General features: G+C 40.1%; 1 protein-coding gene across 4 annotated transcripts in view; it reads left to right on the top strand.

Moving 5' to 3' along the window:
* The window catches only part of trps1 (trichorhinophalangeal syndrome I), a 128,524-nt gene that overhangs the window by 3,002 nt on the left and 104,105 nt on the right, over positions 1 to 21,417 (top strand). For all 4 annotated transcript variants that reach the window (XM_067612810.1, XM_067612812.1, XM_067612811.1 and 1 more), the window contains exon 2: positions 20,824 to 21,320. In XM_067612810.1, coding sequence (XP_067468911.1) covers positions 21,308 to 21,320 — 13 coding nt within the window. In that variant the 5' untranslated portion in view covers positions 20,824 to 21,307. The remainder of the gene's footprint in view (positions 1 to 20,823; positions 21,321 to 21,417) is intronic.

Raw genomic sequence — 21,417 nt, 5'->3', positions numbered from 1 at the left:
ATAAGCATCCGGTTACTTCATGGGACGTTCAGCTTCGTGTGTAACTTTTTCTAACAGTTTTGCATTCGAACTCCTTTTGGTGCATTATGTTGACACATTTTTATGACAGTTCCACTATTTTTCCCTAAGTTTTTCTGTCATCTTTTTTTAAACAAGTAATTGTAACCTGACACTGATGATATTCAGAGTTTGATACATCTCAAGGCGCTTTGCAAAGTAAACCAGGATCTTTTTAATGTCAACTTTTAATACAGCTGTCAGTATTTTACAGTCAGTACTTTCCTGTCCGGTCATATCCATCTTGCCCTGCTTATGTTTTTCCTTTGTTTCCACACCCTCCAGCCTCATGTAGAGTCGCTCGTAACTATAAAGTTATGTCCCGACTTATATCCACAGATTTCATGCATGTAATACGCCCTTTGTTAACATTTACAAACTTTTAACAAGATCTTTTAAAATTAGCAAAGACTTTTGATCTAAGCGACGTATCAATCCAGCTTCATAACGTTAGAAATTATTCTTCTTTCCAGACACTGGATATTATTGTATCTCACAGCCTTGTTCGTAGCTGCTATTAAACGTCAAAACAGTTGACGACTTCCTAAAGAGAACCTCTGCTTGTAAAACTCTTTCCCGTATGTGTGTGTGAGACAGAGTGGGAGAGAGCACAGCACTTTTTCCTGTGTGTGTGTGTGTGTGTGTGTGTGTGTGTGTGTGTGTGTGTGTGTCTGTATGTGCTGTGGAGACAGCCATGGCTTACTCATATGGCTGCAATATGTGAAGTCTCTGCGGTGGAACTGGGAAGAGAGAAAGTTTTGGGAGAGAGAGAGAGAGAGAGAGAGACAGAAAGAAAGAAAGAGAGAGAGAGAGAACACATGGAGCGAGGGAAGTCAGAAATGTCCTGTTCAACTAGCTGGAATGTATCTCCTGTGTTTTATTGATGGTTTGATGTTCTGTAAGACATGAGGAACAACTGTAGTGATTTTGTGGGCTGCCATGCATTTGTCTTTGGTCGTTTCAAAGCGGTACTGCGTTACAAGGGAAAAAGGCCAGTTTGAGATGGAGTGTAAAAGGAGACTTTAACCCAGCCCAAACGGCTTTTTAGGGAAAATTGTAGTGATTTCACTTGTAGACGTGTGATTGATCCCGCTGCCGCAATGTATCACGTTTATAAAGGAGTTTGAAAAGAACGAGACATGGAAATTTTTGTCTTGCACCATAATTTTCTCTAAAAGTGTTATTATGCATCAATCAAAAAGAGTGTTTATATACTTTTTGGAAAACTGCTTAATATCAGTATTTTTTTTTTTTTTTTTTACGAAGGCAAAGTTGTCTGCAGCTTTGAAAAAAGAAAGGAAAAATTATAGGTGCTGTCATGAAATAAGTATATATAAAGGCCTGACATAAAGATTAGAACAAATAGTGGGTCAAGCCCTTAAGAAATAGTAGAAACTTGAAGGAACTGTGAACATTATGCAGTCAAATCTCACACACACTAGATAAGAGAAAAAGGTTTGTAGGATCGCTAGAAGTTGGTACAACTTTTGCAAAAACTTTTACTTGCACCTCCTCGATGTGTGAGATCATTTTTGCATACAGAGGCGAACGTTTTGGAGAGATGAAGCTCTGTTAATTTTGGCTATTTTGCCTCACGTTACCCGCTAAATAAAACATCATCGGTGAAGGGAATGCACGTAATAATCCCTGTCATAACCTCTGAGCAGTTGTTGCTGTCTCTCTCCCCTTCTTCGACCGGACTGACGCATGTCCTTCCTCAGTGCCTCTCTCAGTTTTACCGTCCTCACCTACAATACGAGGAACAGAGGACTGGTTTCCAGTTCATCTCGGCCTCATTGTTGGCTGTGGAAAGATTGCACGTAGGCATCGCTCGCGAGTGAAGTAATCCCATTCACAGTCCTGTTGCTCACTACAGGTGATTGTGTGGAATTAACAGGGATAACGGCCCATTAAAATCACTTGAGCTTTATATTGTGAAGACTTGACTTAAGTGGCTTCAGAAACAGTTTTAAAAATTAGGTTATTGAAGACTTTTCTTTCAGTTTTTCCTTTTTTACTCCAAGCTTTTGTTTTGTATATTTTGAATGTGTGGGATTGTATAGAAAGCCTTGCTGACATTTACCTCTTCTTCTACATCTCCATACCTCACTATTAAGATCTTGCCTTAATAAAATCCGCATTTAGTAAATCTAACAATAATAACAAAACAGATACCATACTGTGTGTTTAAACATTAGAAGATCAGAAGGGATAAGAAGGTTTTTAAGGGTTTTTCTTCATGTGGATGCACAACTCTTATTTATTTATAATTTCTAATCCCACTTATTTTTTGGATGTGAATTGTCCTAACTCGGTTTCAAATAAGCAGGATAAGATAGCATCTATTAGAGCAATCATCTTATTCATTTCAACCCTGCCTGCAGTTCAGATAAAGGAAAACATCCATTTGTCACGGATAGTTTATTTAAAGAAAAAAAAAAAACTTCTTGCAAGGCTTCTGGCTCTCTTGGCTCATAGTTATGTAGCAAGCTCTTCTTTATTACCCGGTCTTCTGTTTTGCTCATATCCCAAGGACACAATTGTTTTCAACTTATTTTACTGTCTGGGCACATTGTTTTGGCTCTTTCATTGCGTTATATTAGCTGCTTGTAACACTGGTGATGCAGGGATTTGAGCTTATTCTCCTGTTGCAGTTACTGGAAGTCACTCTGGAAAAGAGTGTCTGCTAAATGCCCAAAATGTCATCCCCACTCTCTGTCTGTGGTTAGTGCAGCCTTGTTTAGGCTTGAGTTTGTCTCTAATGTCTTTGGTCTATTTTAGACTTTTAAGTCTGTCTTTTAGACGGCCTGCTTCAGATAACGAGCACATGGTCTTGGTTTAGGGTGAAATGATTTCTTTTTTCCCCCCTCGTTTTTTAGGTTTTTTTGGGACATACGAATCCTAAATATGGGACAACTTTTCTTCCTTTGATCTGAGAGAGGAAATAATCCTTCTGTCACGATACAGTGGAGACTGATAAAGTGGTGGTTGAGCGGATTTAGGCGTATACCAGTAGAAGGTGATGACACAGGCAGCGGTACAGCCTGGTTATAGAGATTCTTCTCTTACCAAAAGGTTATATGTTCAAACCTCAACAACACCTGCTTGTTCCTTGTAAGTTTATGTGTATAAGCGTCCGTTAAACCTGTAAAATATCCAGTAAAAGACATTCGATCTAATCGGTGCCAGCATAGTTAGGAAGCCATTTTCATTCTTTGCTCAGCCCAACTTGGGCTGCTGAGCTAGTTTATAAAAACTCACTTGTTTGAGAAACCCGCTGGGTTGTTATGCGATGTGCTATGAGTTGCAAGCGCTGACTGCTTTGACTCAGCAGTGTACTCACCGCGCTCATGCTTCCTGTGCACTCAGATGTTCAGTTATCAATCACTGTACATGCAAGATTTGACCTTGTGTGAAACACAGAGAATGATTTGTTCCAAGGCTGTGTTCAATTAACTTTAAAACAAATCGGGTTCTAATGGAAGGTGACTCTGCGCTCATTTGCTCGATAATGAGCAAATTAATTGTCGTTACTAATATTAGAGCGTTGCTGAATGGAAATATTTTGTCACTTTTACTACACAAGCGTATTTTTCTGCACGACCGATGCTTAAATCACACAGGCACAATGTAGGCTATATGTTTTCCACAAGTCCTGAACATTGAGTGGCTCCCCGTCAGTAGCACTCATGTCCAAAGTATCTACAGGTGATCTCCTGTGTGTCCTCTATCCTCATGACTGTGTGCCTTTAGGTAAGAAATGTAGCTTTTTAACAGTTGTCAGTGATCAGCTTGAAACAAAGTGGACAGAGCGCAGATTTATACGGATAAAACAGATTTACATGTGTTTTAAATGTTCACAGAGATCTCAATAAGAAAAGTTAGGAAGCTCAGCGTTATTTGTATCAAGTCTGCATTAAATAGATTTTTTCTATTACAGAGACACGGTAAATATAACCCAACACTCTTGATGGTACATTAAAAGTTAAAAAGTAAAGTTTGATTTATCCTAATTACTGGCATTGTAGGTTTTGTTGTGATAATAGCCAATTAAACTTGTCGCACTAATGATTTCACGTTTCAATATGGAGCTCCGCGTTAAAGGTACAGTCCAATTACAATATCTCGTGACAATATATATTGAGCCAAAACCCGCAGCAAAAATCATTAAAGGGGAATCAATTTCACAGTTGAGGTGAATTATTGGTGAATTGCCCTTTTTAAATTTTTAATCCTCGCATAATGAATTCGAATGAGATCCAATATTACTGTCACGATCCAATATTTTTTTTTTTTTTTTTTTTTTTTTTTTTTTTTACATGGCAACACTATTTTATGAGGTTGTGGTTTGTGGAGTGGACTGAAAATATGTGCAGCTGTCACATCACAACCACATATATTCATTTATCTTTTTTTTTTGACATTTGTGATTATTTAATATCATTCAATACTCATTTGTCAGTGTACACAGGGAAGCCAGGTTTTCTTTTTTTGTTTATTTGCTTTTAGATTTCCTCTTTCTTTTAGTGTCAGTGTACAGTCAACGCAGAGGAGGATATCAGAGCTTGTTTTGCTGCCTTTCTTCTTGTACAGTCTGAGAACTTATTTGAAATGACTTGAAAAGAGTCTGACTGAGATAATCCATCACAGTAAACATGCAGCTTGAATTTAGTTTTGTCAGAGATCATTTTTTAAAGTTTCTATTATTCAGTATCAGAGCACATGATGTATTATGTGAAGCTTTGCTTGTTGTCAGTCACCTGACACCAGCAGGGAGATCAGGAAGGCAAGGATTTGATCATCCAAAATAGGTCTTCTTACAAATTTTGTCACATTTGTGTCAGTACGTTTAGGATGTCATCATGTTAGCAGTTAGTTTCAAATTGTTTGTATCTTTAAAAATAAAAAAGGAGTATGTAAAAAAAATAGATTTCAAAGTGATTGGGAGGAATAAACTAGAGTTGAACAGCATCCCTAAGTGATCCTGGTACTCTCCTTTTTATGAGAGGTCAGAACTTTAATTAAGATTTTAGATATGTACACTCAAAATGTACAGTCTATACTCGCTGCATTGTATAGTATATTTGCTCTCAGACAGCATACAATAAGGAGATGAAGTAAATATTCTAGACAGAGTGATTGTGACATGCATGACAGGCTGTAAAAATGCATTCAGACTTGTTTGAATACATTTCGTATACTGTACTCGAGCGTTCCCTATGAGCACAGCTCCGCTTGTAATTCCTCGGTTTTCACGCGCTACTCAGCAGACAGACAACGAAATTAGCTAAGGAAAATGTGAAATGATTTATGTTGTAAGCTTCTTTGTGTTGAGACTCAAAAGGATGTGCATCACGCAGATGGAGAGAGTACTGAACCATTTTCCTCAAGTACGGTATGCTTAATTCAGCCAGACTTCTCAAACACAAGTGGCAATTGTTGTTGTTTTTTTTTTCTTTAAGTCAAGAAGCCACTTGGTTAAAAGTTGTCTCACTCAAAAGTCAAGACGCTGACTTTTGAATGAAACAAAGATTTAATTTTGATTTCGTGCGTGTAGGAAAAATGATCCACTTCGGAACAACACATCAACCTGTTGTTTTGTTGTAGGAAATTGTAACAGCAAGCATTTTCCACCTTCACAGGTTTAAGATTAGTCGTGTGGTGTGGTTTTTGCCTGTTGACAGGTGATTTGAAGGCGCTGTAGTCGCATACATCTAAATGATGTGGCATCCGCTCCTCCTGTATATCTCGTAATGTCAGAAAATGCTCAAGTGCTCATGATCAGACTTTCAGAATTGCACTAGTGGAGAGCATTAATTTCCAGACAGTTCAGCATCGTTGATAGATGGCTATCAGTTATTGTAACAGTCTACCGTCGCTTATCTCCTCCTGCTGAGGTAAAATCTGTCTCATTCGCTGCTTGGTTATGATTGAGTTGACTCACTGATTGTTTATTTCTGTACTAGAGGTTAACTGTCTGTTGTGTCAACAGTCAAACCAAGAACCTGCACACATACACACACGCACACTTAGATTGCTTAGCTCACAAATTTATCGCTATCTTTCGTTCTATGCCTCACTGTTTCCTTTTTTCTCTCCATGGCTGCCTCTTTTTCTCGCTCTGTTTCTTTATCTGTAAATCTCAGTTGCTCTTATACTCACTGTAATGCAAGAGAAGGCAGACTGTTAGTGTCACGTGTGCCAAATCACACTGTAACCACGGTCAAAATACTTTATTTTCTTGCTCAGAGATTGCAATTAACGTTGATTTCCAGTGTAAATACACACTGACATTTGTTTGCCATTGTGATCTTTTTCAGTCACAACCAAATTCCTTACTAAGTTTGATGTGGCACCCTTTTCTGTCACAAACACAGTGTTTTTCTCCAGTGCGAGACATGCACTATCGCTAGCTAGGTCTCTTTATTTCACACATGGGTGTGTTTGTGTGTGTGTGTGTGTGTGGAATGCTCTAAGCCCTGTTTCCTCGTATATGTCCGCACAATATTACCCCGTCAACTGTGACGTGTTAATATTTTATAAAATTGCCATGCTTATGTGTGTATTTGTGTTTTCTGTGTGTGTCTAACTGCGTGTGTGATGGAGTGTGAAATATGAAATGTTTGGTTTCATTTCAGAAAGTGTACATGTAGACTTGCTATAACTATATATACCTGCTGGGGAAGGGGACTCATTTTTGCCGCTTTTAAAAACATTGCTCTCTCGCTTTCCCTCTGTTTCTTTTGCGCACACACACTTACACACACACACACACATGCACACGTACAGCCCCATTAGTATTGTAGTCTGGGATCTGGCTAAAACATCTGGTGGCTGAGTAACTTTTCAAAGTAGTCTTTGTCCTCACTCTGTGTGCATGCATGCGTGTGTCTGTCAGTGTGAGCCTTTGTCTGTGTGTTTGTGCGTGTGTGCGTGTGTGTGTGTGTGTGTGTCTGTAATAAGGGGCAGACTTTTTACGGCGTCCCGTCAAATTAAAACTATGATTTAAACGACTAACATGTATGCTCTTTTTTTCATTAAAGCAAACAGCCACACTAGGCTCTACTGATTTTCGTGTGTGTGTGTGTGTGTGTGTGTGCCTCTGGCTGTGTGGACAGTTTGGACTGCAGCAAAAAAAAAAAAAAAAAAGATTAAGCATGGTACTAGTAATTGTAAGTCATGAATGGCCAATTATATTATTTTATTCATGTAACTCTGGCTGGCTGCTCCATAGCAGAGAGACAGCAGGAAGAAAGCAGAGGGAGATATGACTCTCTTCCAGCTTGCCTCTGGTCCAGCTTAACATTTGGCCCAACTCTCAAAGAACCAGCACAATACAGTAAGGTAGTGCTAAGTGTCTCACCTGTTCTCCTCAGGATGGGGTTGGGCTAGGTCTTCTGATACTGTTAAATAATCATGCAGCAGCAGCTTTGGACTTTAGAGGGTACAGCCCCGCAGACAGTTTGAGCTGCTGCCCTCAGGGCTTCGCTTCAAACCAGATAAAATTTGAAAGAAGCAGGGAGTTATCTTCTCTTGCAGCAGTTAAGAGTGCTTAATTGGCATATTTAAAGGTGTAGCACCTTGTCCTGAACTTTATTTTAAATTGTGTGTCATATATAATGAAGGGAAGTCTTTGAATTAAAATGAAGCAGCTGACTTTGGGCAGAGAGCCACAACCTGTTGGCTGAGTCAGATATTTTGATTTTGCCCATAGGAATTTCAGTGACACTCCATTTGCAGTGTAACATCAATGATAGCCACAAAAACAGCTCGTACTGCTTTTAGATAGTGATCAGATCACCCCTAGCAGTCCTATATTGAGCTTCAGTCATCAAGTCAGTGTCGTACAGTATGTTGTCATTACTAGGGGTCCTGATATGAAAATATTAATGTGATGAACAGTTGTCATCATACGGTATTTACGGTATCGTGATGTATTTTTGTTATCATCAACACCACATGGCTGAAAGTGAATCTTCTCCGCTGTGTAAATGTCCCTTTCCAACATGGAACAACTTCAGTCATATGGAAATGGTTTGATAACACAAACTTTCAGACAGCTACTCGATCACTCCATTAGATCTGCAATGATTAGTCGATTGATTGACAAGTTGATCGACAGAAGATTAAACAGCAGCTATTTTGATAATTAAATAATAATAATCGTTTTAGCCTTTTTGAAGCAAAAATGCCAAAAATGTAGCTCTTTAGCTCTTTAAATGTCGTGAGTTGATGCTTTTCTGTGACATGCGTGACTGTAAATGGAACAACTTTGGATTTTGGACTGTTGGTCAGACAAAAACAAGACATTTGAAGTTGTCATTGTCTTTTTGGTCTTTAAGAATTTAATATGAACATTTTCACTATTTTCCGACATTTTTTTTTTAGAAAAAAAGATCAATCGAGAAAATAATCGGCAGATTAATCGATAATAAAAATAAACATTAGTTGCAGCTCTATACTCTATTAACTAGATTGACCGCAAGAGTCATGTCAGGGTCTGATTCAGCTCAGGTGACAATAATTGATCGATCGTGACATTGTACGTTCACTTTGCAGCAAGTAAGCAGAGCAGCGTGTTGTGATGTCACGAAAAGTTTTTTCTAGTTGGGAAGCGTAGAAGCTAGCGGTGCGTTCAGTCACAGTCAGATGAGGATGTAAGAGATAAAAGCAACCATGCGGGCAAAGGAGAGCAGACAGTAGGTGCGTTTCCATCCACCTCTTTTTATGCACATTTTCAATTTGTGCATCAAAAAACTTAAATAATGACGTCATCTTGTTGCGCCCTCTTCTTCTGCAGTGGTATAATGTCACCTGACTGGAGAATTAGCGCCACCTACTGCTTATCTCGTTGAACCAACTCCTACTATTTGCATATGAGTAGTGGATGGAAACGTGCATAAATTTACATTTTCTTTCGCGATTTTCTGAAAATTCGGTTAAAATTTGCGATACATTTGGATGGAAGCCCAACTAGTGCTGCCTCGCTAAAAGGGGACGTCTTCTTGTAGCACTGATAATAGACTGTCTATTAACACTCCAGCACTCTCATTAAAAGGATCAGATAAGTGATATTTGTCATGGTCAGCATGTTTTTGTGTTTTTTTGTCTCTTGCGAAAAAGGAAAAAGTCTACTTGCTGATAAGTGTGTATGTATGTGTGTAACGGTGTGTTTTTGAAGTGTCTGCTGTGTGTGAAGAAGTGGACGCATGGATAGATAGATGACGGAGGGAGGGAGGTGGTTCTTTTTTGAAATGGAAATTAAGGGGGCACACATCTGGGGGTCTTTGAGACTTTTGTGGAGAGGGGGGGGGGGGCGAGAAGGTGGGTGTCAGAGGCCCACGGTCAGAAGGGTGTGTGTGTTTTGTGTGTGTGGATAGTGGGGGGTGGGGTTAAGGAAGAACGGACAAAAAAAGAGGGAAGAGGAAAGTGTTGTTTCTCATTTTTTGGGAGGTAGGAGGCAGGAGATAAGGAAACGGGGGGGGGGGGTAAAGGGGGTGCCTGTGGTCAGCGTTTGTTATCGGAGTGGGGGAGAGGGAGAAAGAGGGATGGATGGGGTTGAGAATGTGGGACGAGATGCCTAATAATAAGTAATGAAATGTTCAGAACGTTGGGGAGAGTGACGGAAGGAAGAAAAGATAAAAGGAAGGACGGACGGATGGACAGAAGGACAGACGAGGAACTAATTTACATAGACACAGGAGTGGGAGGAGGAGGAGAAGTGGGGAGAGAAAAGGGGGCAAAAGATCACTCACTATAGTTGAAAACTTTACGGCTGACAGTTAAATTTACTTCGGGCCTGTGTGTGTGAGTGTGTTTGTGTGTGTGTGTGTTGCGGGTGGGTGGAATAGAACAGCGGGGGGCATGGCGTTTGTTCTGCAACATGGCTTTTGGGCTTTTTAGTGCTTCACACACAAGTTGTCCTCTCCCTTTTCTTTAGAAGCCGATTTCACCTAGCTGTGAGAATCTCTCTCTGTGTTTCCTCTGTATTCATTTAGCAGTGGTGCGCCGCCACAGCAAGAACATTACCACCACTGCAAGAGATAAAGATGGTAATTTAGCCTTAATGTTATCTAAAACTAAAATACAGTCCAGATGTTTTAGGAGTAGTGATTATATAGCGATTAAAAACATTTTTACCACTAGAGCCTCAACTTTAAACATAACTTAGACCTAAACAGCGACAGATATGGGACAAAACTAGAATTATTGCCCAAAGCACCAGAGCTGTATTAAAATTACAGAGGAAACACTGTCTCTAACTCTCACTTGCAGCAGCGGGGTCAGCCCTATAAACACAAATGTCTGTCTAGGTGACTGAGTGAGTGAGTCACTGACTTGAGTGAAGAAGTTACACCATTGGTCGGCCGAAGCTAAGTATCCTAGAATGCATTTTGCACCAATCAGCAGCGATGGCGGAGATTAAGCTGCTGTAATTTTTGCTTTAGGACTATTAATTTGTATTTGGAAATTTGCTCCGACGTTTTCGGAGATGTGAGTAGCCGCTGGCCAGGTGAGAGCAGCCAGTCATCTGATCTGCTAGCAGCCAAACTCCTGAAATGATCGGCTGGTCGTCGTCTGTCGTCATCCCGAGGAGAAAATCCGATGAACTGATCTGTGCAGGTCTTTGGTAATTTACCGCTGGCTCAAATGTCTCTGCAGCATTTTGATATATGATATAATTTGTTTTGGAAGATAAATGTTGGTCTCACAGATGAAATCTAACAATTGTAGCTGCCACGTTAGTTTGAACGTAAAGGGAAACTTCATGTTTTTACTGGACAGAACAATGACGCTGCCTCTGGTCCTCTATATGTACAGATATCACCACATTTCAATAAATATAAATGTATTAAAATGAACAGATCAGTCTATATTATTTCTTTTATTAAGCTACACAACAGTTTTGATTTTTATTATAGATACATTACAATTTAATGCATCCCTCTGTCAATGAGGTTATTTTTTTTTGTGAGAAAAAGTCGAGCCTTGAGTTGAAATTATTTTGTCACAATTCAGTTGGGTGGTTGTGTTGAAGCTGAGCTGCTGCTGTCAGCAGGCAGAATGATCGTACTGCGTCCTTGCAAGTTTGTTCTCCTGAGTCAAATTTGCCAAGTTTGAACTAGAGTAGTCCTCCAGCCCTATACTAGGTTTTGACCTAGTCTTTTCACTTCCTTGCTCTTTTGGATGAGTCAGAGAGCCAGTTAAATGATTGGATTAAATCATTGGATTAAATGATTGGACATATAAAAATGTCAGGTTTGTGCCCATTCAACTCCCTCTGCCATCTTGTGCCTTTTCAGTTGCTTGGGCATCCATGACATTCATACCTGTGTAAAACATAAGGGTCTGGTTTCATACTTTTTCCGTCTTTACCAGATATAAATAAATCCTCACAGAATGTTTGTGTTGTAAGATAACAGATAAAACAAGCGCTCCTAATGTTTTGTCCAACATTCAAATAATACACATGTATACAGGATTAGTTTAGCAGGATGTGAAGTCTAGAAATACTCTGCATTTATCTTGCCAGGCACTTAAAGCAGCCTTAAAATTGGACTCATGTCTTCTTGAACGATAAGCTTCTTGCTTTGTATTTTAAATAAATTTGGGATGTATCCCAGTAATATTGCACCATGGGCCAGCAATTTCACTTAGATAATACATATGGGGTTATGAAGCAATAGCTCTAAGGATGTAAAAAGTCCCTTCTGCGTAATAGTTTAGAGTAAGGATTCTTTGACAGCATTCAAGTTTAAAAATAAAAAATGAGGAAATGGGAGCGAAGCAGAGATGGAAGAAGAAAAAGCATGTGGAGAGAAAAGTGTCTTTGCAAATGAGCTTAGAGAGAGAGAGAGCAGGCAGTGGTTAAAAAGTGGAATACAAATGTTTGGGGCACCGCAGTGTTGTTAAAACTCTCACAGATCATTATGCAAATGTAATCTGTTGTATAACTGCAACTTAGCAACATACATTACAGTTATTTATGGCTTGCTCTGCCTCCAAACTTTAAAGAAAATCCTTGAGTGAGTGATTGAGTTTGAATTTATGTTTAGGCTACTGTCATCCAGTATTTATCTGCTCTGTATTAGGGGTGTAATGGTAGACAACATTCACGGTTAGATATGTACCTCGGTTTTGGGGTCACGGTTCGGTACAGCAGAAAAAAAAGAAAGGTAGAAAATGATATTTTAGTCCTTTATTTTGAAAAATGTAAACATCCAACAATGGCTCATTGGCTGTAACTATTACTGGAACTGTTTAGTTGTGCTGCAGTGGAAACTATAACTGAAACTGTCTAGTTGTGCTGCAGTGGAAAAGGAAAACAAGCTTTCTGTTTCTTGCAAGGAGTCGGGACACCTGCTGACAGCTGTTTTATGCTAATATCTAGTTGCTCAGAACTGGTTCCTACAATGTGCTATCCAACCACATCGGAAATCAAATGTGCTTATAATTAAAACGCCGACTGTCACAGACAGGGGAGGGGACGGAGGAGACGTGATAATATTTAAATCATGGATGTGTTATAAGAGCTGGGCTGGATAGGGCGCCACCGCTCAACCTTGCAGCCAATTTTTCCCAGTGGTCACTTTTGGTATTGCAGTGAAAAATTCCCCTGTGGCCCAAAAAGCATTTTCCCCATAGACCACCATTGTAAGAGACATCTGTAAAACTGTTGACAGGACACCTCAGACTACAAATAGGTCAATTTTTTTATCATGAATATTTGATCCATGGAGGATTTATATTTGTAAAACTTTCCTTCAAGCCGAGAAAAGTGATTTAAAAATCTGTGACGTCATCACAATGTAAAGTCTGTGGGCTGAGCAGGAACTTGTGTGCAGGGCCAGCGGGGGAAACACCACTGTGCATATTCAGCAGGCCACACAGCGCGGAAGCAAACCTGGAAGCTAGAAACTTTTTTTGGTGTATGCGCCAGCCGAGCAATTCTTATTGGACTGAATGGGCGCCATTTCCAGCCCGGTATCCAGCTCTTATAATACATCCATGGTTTAAATACAGAGACAACAGCGCATATTTTAATAATAATGACAGCAGCGACACTAAATGAGCATGGGTAACCAGGGTAACCAGGCTAACTTGGCTAAGCCAGCTAGCATACATTCATGAGCATGCTACAGCAAAGTTGAAAACTGCCATAACGTTCTGGGTGTAACTCAGGCACTAGAATTATTGTTCCGCACGTCAAAGTAAGCAGATTATTCAACTATTTTGTCAGTAATTGTTCGGGTCACAGAGCATACCGAATGGAGGAAAGTAGCGTACTGAACCGATTATTTCGTTCGGTTGGAACGAATACACAAATCATTACACCTCTACTCTGTCTGTAACGAGGGGTTAAAGGTGGAGGTATGCTCAAGATGAACTAGGTTGTATGATGTGTCATCCGATCATGTCTGATGCAATTGTTTATAGCTGTTCCGAACAGCCACAGTCCAAGACGAATGAAAAGCCTACCAGGGCGAGAGGCCATAATTGTCCAAATGGGGATAATGGTGAACGCTATTGGACGTCTCTTTCCTTGAAGCCGTTGATGATGTTGCACTTGTTTGTACACCAAAAAGTGATTCATTTTGTGAAGAATGGGGGGAAAAAAGGGGGAGCTTCAGAGAGAAGATCAAACCCCGAATGCTTTCTCACCTCCTCACACCTACGTCAAACACTGCATGAAGTGGGCGGATCGCCATTTCTGGGAAGTTGTTGGACACCTGTCAGGGGGGAAGGGGGTTCAGACACTGTTTGACCATCTGACAAACACTTCAGATGAAGCATACCGACCCCTTTAAGCTTTGACCAACAAGCAAGTCTGAAATGTATCACGTGAATGTCCCCCTTACTGTATCATAGGGAATCGTATCGAATCGTATCAGAGGGGAGTTAATACCTTTTAGGCACCCGCAGCGTCTTTGATTGAGACTGACGCTAAGAAATATGTGGTTGTTGTAAAAAAATTCTGCATTAAAGAAATTACAGCGAGTCACTGTGATATTATGACAGTATTTGGTTTTGCATTTTGATCACAGTCCAGTTTTGAATGGAGCCCAGCCCTGCATTGACATCACTGAGGCCCTGAAACCTCCCAGTCTTGCTTCCCGATAGTGTTCAACAGGGAAACACTGCTTCACTTGGCCAGCGTGCAGATAGAAGGGTTCTGGAAAGGAATATAAAGTCAACATTGTGGGTTGAAAATGTTCCGTTGTGTGTCTGTATGTGTACGTGTGTGTGTGCGTCTTAAGTTTGTCCAGACATTTTTCCCGTTGGGCCGGCCGCTCGCAGGAAACGTCCGATTCTCCAGGAGTGGAAAGTGTGCGTGTGTATACATGAGAGAGAGTTGTGTTGAGTTGCGAGTGTGCAGAAGTGTGTGCACGATCTAGTGTATCAGTGTGTTTCTCTCTGTGGATGGTGTGTGTGTGTGTGTGTGACTGACGTAATGTTTGAGCTTACCCAGACAGAGACAAACCAAACCATCACACACACACACACATACCCGCGTATGTGTGTGTGTGTCTAAATGTGTGTGTTTAAAATCATCAGATATGCCTGGCAGACTTGGGCAGACGGGTGAGATGTGTGTGTGTGTGTGTGTTTCTGGCAGAGCTGTAGTTTGTTTTCCGTATTTTGGGGGAAAAGACAGCTAGGCAAGAGTCAACAATTAACATGTTGATTTATGCAGCTACTAGTTCCTTCCATTACGCCTACAACTACCACTGAAGCAGAGTTTGTTCTCCATTATTTTTGATGTATGAGAGTCTTAGCTGTGGAGAGCAAGGTCAAAATCAACAGTCCCGTGTTGATTTATGCAGCTCCCGGCTTCCTGCTACTATCGTACATCAAGGTGGGACATTAACACCCCTCCACCAGGCAAATGCGGATTCTTTCTTGACTGTGGTTGGTAAGTTTGTCTCCTCTACCAGCCACAGCATCAGTTAACAAGTCATCATTGGGGTATTCTGTTGGCAAGTTTTGAGATGTAGGAGCTACTTTAGCCAGCAGACCAAGAAGTAAGTTTTCTTCCCTGCTTACAAAGTGCAAATCTTTGACTAATACCTCGGTCATTTAGTTGCAGTTTAACTGAAAAATGACACTAAAACTGTTAAAGAGGTGCACCTATTTTAATGTTCTTGTTTTGATTAAGAAGATTACAAAACTGATGATAGCAAGAATTATTTTAATTCCCTGTATCATTATGTTGAAGAAATGTTTAAGGCATTATGTGCAGTTATTTGAATCTTTGATTTTATTAGTTCACATAAATATTGATCATGTTCTGTAAAATGTCATAATTCTGTGGCTTTCCTGTGGCCTAGTGGTTGAAGTCGCATAATATAGAATCATAATTCCCCAGTTAGTTTCTGGCCGGAGATCGTTGTTGCATGTCAATCCCCGTTTCTCTTCAAATAAAGGCAGTTAATTAGTGATTCAAATAGTAAAATAAACAAGTCATAATTCTAAAACTGTTGTGATTGAGCCTTTAGATCTGATGTATCTAATATTAGGCTTACATTCACACTTCACAGGAAGAAGTGGATTGATTTAGAATTGTTTCTTTGATTGTTTATTCAGGCACTAAGACACCAAGAGGAACATATCTGTTAGAGGGAAGTGGCGCTGTGTCATCAACTTGCACGTGCATCTGTGTCAGAGCAAAACTTGAAAGCTCTGGGCGTTGCTTACAGTAATGAATAGGCAGACCACACCCTTAGCTTGAAACCTCAACAACTGAAAGATCTGGTTGATCAAGGTCGCTAATAGATGTCATTCACAAGGGAACAATACCACTGGCACGCTCTGATGTTCTCTGTTGTAAGACTCAGGTCCATTTTTATGTCAAATATGTGTGTTATGATTTTTCCCTTTGGAGTCATCAGTCAAAAGAAATTGATTAGGAACACTGAAATATTCTCTGTGTAACCTTAGACAGTCATCACTACACCGTTTTGACACGGACATCAGCAGTTAGTGTCAGCTGCTTCTCAACTCCTCGTAGTGAGGTCCGTTTTTTGACATGTCCTCTGCAGGGAGCTATCATGTTAATATTTTCCAGCCAAGGGATAAAAACCGTATTGTTTCATTTTTTTTTTTTCCTCCTCCATCTCTCCACACAAAAGAGAGCTGTTCTAACAGAAGAGTTATCATTAACTGTCTTAAATTGGCATTTGTGTCATGTCTTGCGGGAAAGCATGATCACTATAGTGTTGATGCTTTTGATAAAGATGGAGATTAATTCTGATAACCCCATATACAAAACAATGCTCTCTCAATATTTGGAGCTCACATTGTCAATTTCAGGCTTATTTTTTTTAACATTTCGAGGGCTTCTGGTAATTTCATAGTGTGTTTAAAGGAGGAATGAGGAACAGATGTACGTATATCCTTTTCCTGCCTGCTCTTTTGCCTCTTATTTGGATTTTGATGTTAAGTCCATGTTGCAGGAGTGATGAGTCAACAACCAAAAAAAAAAAAAAAACAAAGAGACAGACCTACTTTAGCTTTCCTGTCTGTCTGAGTATCCAGGGCAAACATACATAGTTGCTGCTGTCTATTTTTAGTATTCAAACCATAAAAAAAAAACATTAAAACCAATTAAGAATGTCCAGACAATTTAAAAATTAAATAAACATATACAAATACATTTTTATTTTAAATTACTCCAGCTGTTTAATGTATTTGGAACACAAATAAAATAGGCACACCTAAAACAATAACTTTCAGATGTGGCGAAGAACCAGTGAAAATGATGTTGTTTTCAGATGGAGCTTTGCGGTACAGTTAAATACTGTTTGGAAAAATTTTGATTTCTTTGCCATAATTGGTGGAAGGTAGAACTCAACTTGTATAAAAACAGCAAAAGTCTGCGTGTTAGTCTGCTCGTGTTATCTGATGTTCTTTCTGTCAGTCATTAATCATTTTTTTAGACGTTTTGAACATCACACTTTGTGAATTTAAAGCACAAAGGATCAAAATATCTGAATAAACCTATAATTTTCATATGCAGTGTTTGAATAAAAAAAAACACTGTGGTTTCCTGTCTGTCCAATGAGTAATTGATGGAATGTGGAACTAAAATCTAACTACATGACATCTAAAAACAAACTCATCAGCAAAGAAAGCCTTTCTATCTGTCTGCCTGTGGGCCAGTCGTTTTGTTTGTATTGATACAAGATAAAGTTTTTATTAGTACATGCAAAGATCAGCGTTGTGTAGTTGAAATCCAAACAACAAAACTGACTAAAATAATCCATTTCAGATGGAAAAGTTGAGTTGAATAAGAAACAATGTGCTCTCTGTGCTGTAATTGGTGGAACATGGAGCTTAACTCTGTCTATATAACATCTAAAAACGCACTGAGACACATCAAAAAGGCCTTTCAAAGACAATCATTTTCCTGGGGACAGAGGGGGGAAAAAAATCACTGAAAGACGAGGAAGAAACAAGCGTAATTAGTTTGACCACCATGTCATTTGAAACGGCATTAGCAATAACAAATCAGAAAACAATAAAAGATGTGAACAAAGATAAATTAAAGGGCTTGTGTTTCATGGTAAAAATGATTGAAAATGAATGTGAGAGGAGTGTGCGTGTGCGTGTATGGTATGTGTGTGTGTGTCTGTGTGTTTAGGTGGCAGTTTGGCTTTTGACACGGCATGTGTGCGTACATGCGTGCGTTCATTCGTGCGCGTGTGCGCGAGCGAGGCAGAGTTAGTGAGAGGGTATTTGTGTGTAATCATGTACGTCAGGCCGTCATGAATGGTGTGTTTGAGACAGAGCGGAGTGTGGAGTTCCTCGGGCTGGACCAAATTGGAAACAGAAAAACAAACATTCCCTAGGAACCCCCCGCTCTCCATCTCCCCCACCTCCCCCTCGTCTGCCGGCTGGTGGCGCAGTCCAACCTGTCTGGGACAATGTAACGGTCTATAGTCGGACCGGACCACACACATTCGTGGAGGGGGGTTGGAGCGCAGGAGGCGGCGGCTGTGGTGGTGGGAAGAGTTTGAAGGGAGGGGGGTGGGGAGGGAGGGGAGAGGGGGGGGGATCTCAGCCACAATCACAGTTGGAAAAAAGAGACAGAAGAATCATATGAATATGACAGAGAGCTAGTGATGAATTGATGGGAAATACAGAGAGATGGGGGGGGGGGGAGAGAGAGAAGTGAGGCGGAGCGTTAAAAGTTGATGGACATGAGACGTGGAAACAGTTGTAACAGTGAGAGCAACAGAGAGACGGGAATGAAAAAAGATAGAGATAAGTCATCGTGGAGAAATAAAGAAAAAAAAAAAAGAGGATAAGGAGAAAAACAGAGGGGCAGGGAAAGACAGTGATTGAGTAAATGAGTAAGCAGCAGCTAGTCTGAGTCAGAGCTCCACAGGGAAAATATTTAGAGTCACACTCACTCTTTAAGAGAAAGAAAACTTCTCTCTCTTTTTTCTTTTCCTGTTGTGAGTACTACTAATGAGTAAGTCGCCCTCGAGTTTTTCTTTTTGTCTTTTGTACTTTCTTGAAGAAAATGCTCTTTCAGCTCTAATAGCTTGTGCTATTATGTGGTCAATCATGTAATAACCGGAAGCATGTGCGTGTATATGTATGTGTGTGTGTGCGCTCAGTATAATTTCACAGTGAGGATTTTACAGCCTGGAGAAAACATCAGAATGTATGAGTTCGATCGTTGTGTACTAAGCTCTCATAGCTTGTAGTGAGATGAGCCTTCAATAGAGCTAAGCTAGGTTTGTTAAAATGTATGCTCATTTAACACAGTGAAATTATATATAACCTCAAGGAAGTACATTGTCGCCTGGGGACATGCGACGGGTTTCATCCCACACGTCTACCTGAAAAACACCAACCAGTTTCTCAAAGACATGTTTATATCTTCAAAAACATTACTGTTTTAAGATGGGAGGGTCTTAAAATGACTCATAATTTCAGTAATGACTCATAATCTGCTTCGCTTTTCATGCAAGCAATCTCTGTTTTCTCTTTTCTAACAGCAGATATCCTTTTTCAGATAATGACACACTCCGGATCTCAAATAGCTGAAATAGCTGCGTTCATTTTCTATCTATAGTCCAGACAAAGTCAGAACTGCATGTGGATGTGGTCAGGACCAGGTAAACCACTGAACAGGTATCCTGAGTCATGGCAATCCTTCCTCTGCATCTATTTCGGCTCTCTTGCTGTCTTGCTTATTTACTTAGGGTTAAACTTAAAGGGCGGTAGTACGAGTTGAATTGAAAATTAACAGTTTTGGTCATTTCAAAAGAATAGACAGTTAAGTTTAGCATGCATGCAATCAGGAAAACAAAGAACATACAACATAACAGTGGTGTTATAAGTGAGCAAGTTCCAAAAATAACTCCCAAGTGTGCGTGCGTTAAGACTTATCTGTTATCCACCACTGATACACACACCTACGTGCCTACATACACACACACACACACACACACACACACACATACACCAGTCAGACTGACCCAAGGAAACCGGCTTTGTATAAATACAGACTCAGATTTAGATTTGCGGTGAGAGGGAGAGGAGAGGCAAGATGGATGGAAAGACGAAGAAGGGGTGGCAGAGAGAAAGAGAGAGAGAGAGAGAGAGAGAAAGAGAGAGAGAGAGGAGTGGTACAGACGCAGAGGGTGGGGTGATTTTTGTGGTTGGGGCAACAAAAGGGGGAACTGAGAACCGGAGAGTCTGACATTTAACACTAGAATTACCGAATAAAGAAAATATAATTGTCAACGGTCACAACCACTGGAAATTAGATTGGAGGCGATTTGTTTAGTAATTCCTGGAAACTGGTCATCGATGACCTCCCTGTTTCCTTTTTATACAGTGATCAATATTGAAATAGAGCGAATAATACTTGTGGAAAGAGAGAGAGACACACAGAGAGACAGAGAGAGAGAGACAGAGAGAGAGTGAGTGTGTGTGTGTATGCTGGTGCCACTGATTGCAACCACAAACTGTAATTATTTGCTAATTTGAATTAATTTCTCCTGGTATTATTAGAGGCTTTTTTGTCACAATTTACTGGCAGCACACTGTACTGGACACTTAACTGAGAGTATTTTTAGTTGACTGAGAACTCTACCAATGTGTTTGTTTTATAGATAGCTGTTATTAGACTGCACTAACATTACATTACAGTGCACCCTCTCTCTCTCTCTCCACACACGCACACACACACACACACACACAAACGTACACACACATGTTGTTAAGAAGTAGAGAAATATTTGTTCTTAATCCAACTGCCTTGAACATGTCCTTCATCTCTAAGCGGCTTTTTAAAAAACACAGTTTTCAAAAACATTACTTTTATTAATTGCAGATTTTAGAAGAAAATGTGAAAGAGATAAAATATTACACATAGGTTTCACCATTTGAGAAAAGCTGGTTGATGCTTTCCCTCGTCAATGGCACACATAGTTTGGGCATTTTACCACACTTTATCAGTGGCCTGGCCCCAAATCGTTCTTCACATGTGGAAGGTGTCAGCTGTCAACTACGGTGATAAAACAAAATTGGTACAATTAGAGAGTTTGACTGGCTGAGGTCTCAGCAGGGCATTAAATATTTTTGCTTATTGTGCACCTTTGATCAGCCAGTCAATTTGGATGTCTAAAGTCTACACAAAATTGTTTCCTGTAAATGTAAAATATGGACAATGTTGGCTCAAATAGCTTCCAGTAAATGCTGCAGAATGTGCCCGTTTCTAAAGTTATTTGTCTTTCTGTCATTTTCCAGGTTATTAAGTTGATGGTGGACTCTGACAACCGTGACTGAGGACCTAAACCAGAACTGGAAAAAAAAAAAAGACAGGACAACAAGAACAGCAGCCTGCTTAAAACTTCTTCCACGGATCTACAACACACTTGATCAAACTCAAAGCTGTATTGGCCAGATGTGAAGCATAAGAGGAGCAACAGCCCTGGACCAAAGGTAGCTGATGCTACGTGGAGTTTCATAAACAGAAAATCAAAGAAGCAGAACAATTTTTGCTCCAATGTTCACGGACCTGTGTGGAGTTACGTGGACCTGATAAAGAAATGGAGGGATATTAGTGCGAGCTCGACACCTGGTTTCTGCTTCCCATTACCGGAGTGGAGTACAGAGGGCCAGTAGCCGAGCTGTGCTGCTGGACGGACCGTTGCGGTGCGGGATCGAATTGAGCCGCTTCAACAGAACTGATGCCAAGGCCAGGAGTCAGCCATGATGTTTTTATAACCTGATGATCAGCAGAGGTAGGACATGTTTATGTTTTAATCCAGTCATTCCAAAAATGATTAATCCCTCAACATAACAGTTAATAACTTAAATAACATGATCTCCATTACTAAG

Source organism: Thunnus thynnus, chromosome 15, assembly GCF_963924715.1.
Source record: "Thunnus thynnus chromosome 15, fThuThy2.1, whole genome shotgun sequence".
Classification (NCBI taxonomy): Eukaryota; Metazoa; Chordata; class Actinopteri; order Scombriformes; family Scombridae; genus Thunnus; species Thunnus thynnus.
The sequence above is the reverse complement of the archived record's forward strand: the minus strand, read 5'-3'. Positions and strand labels throughout refer to the sequence as shown.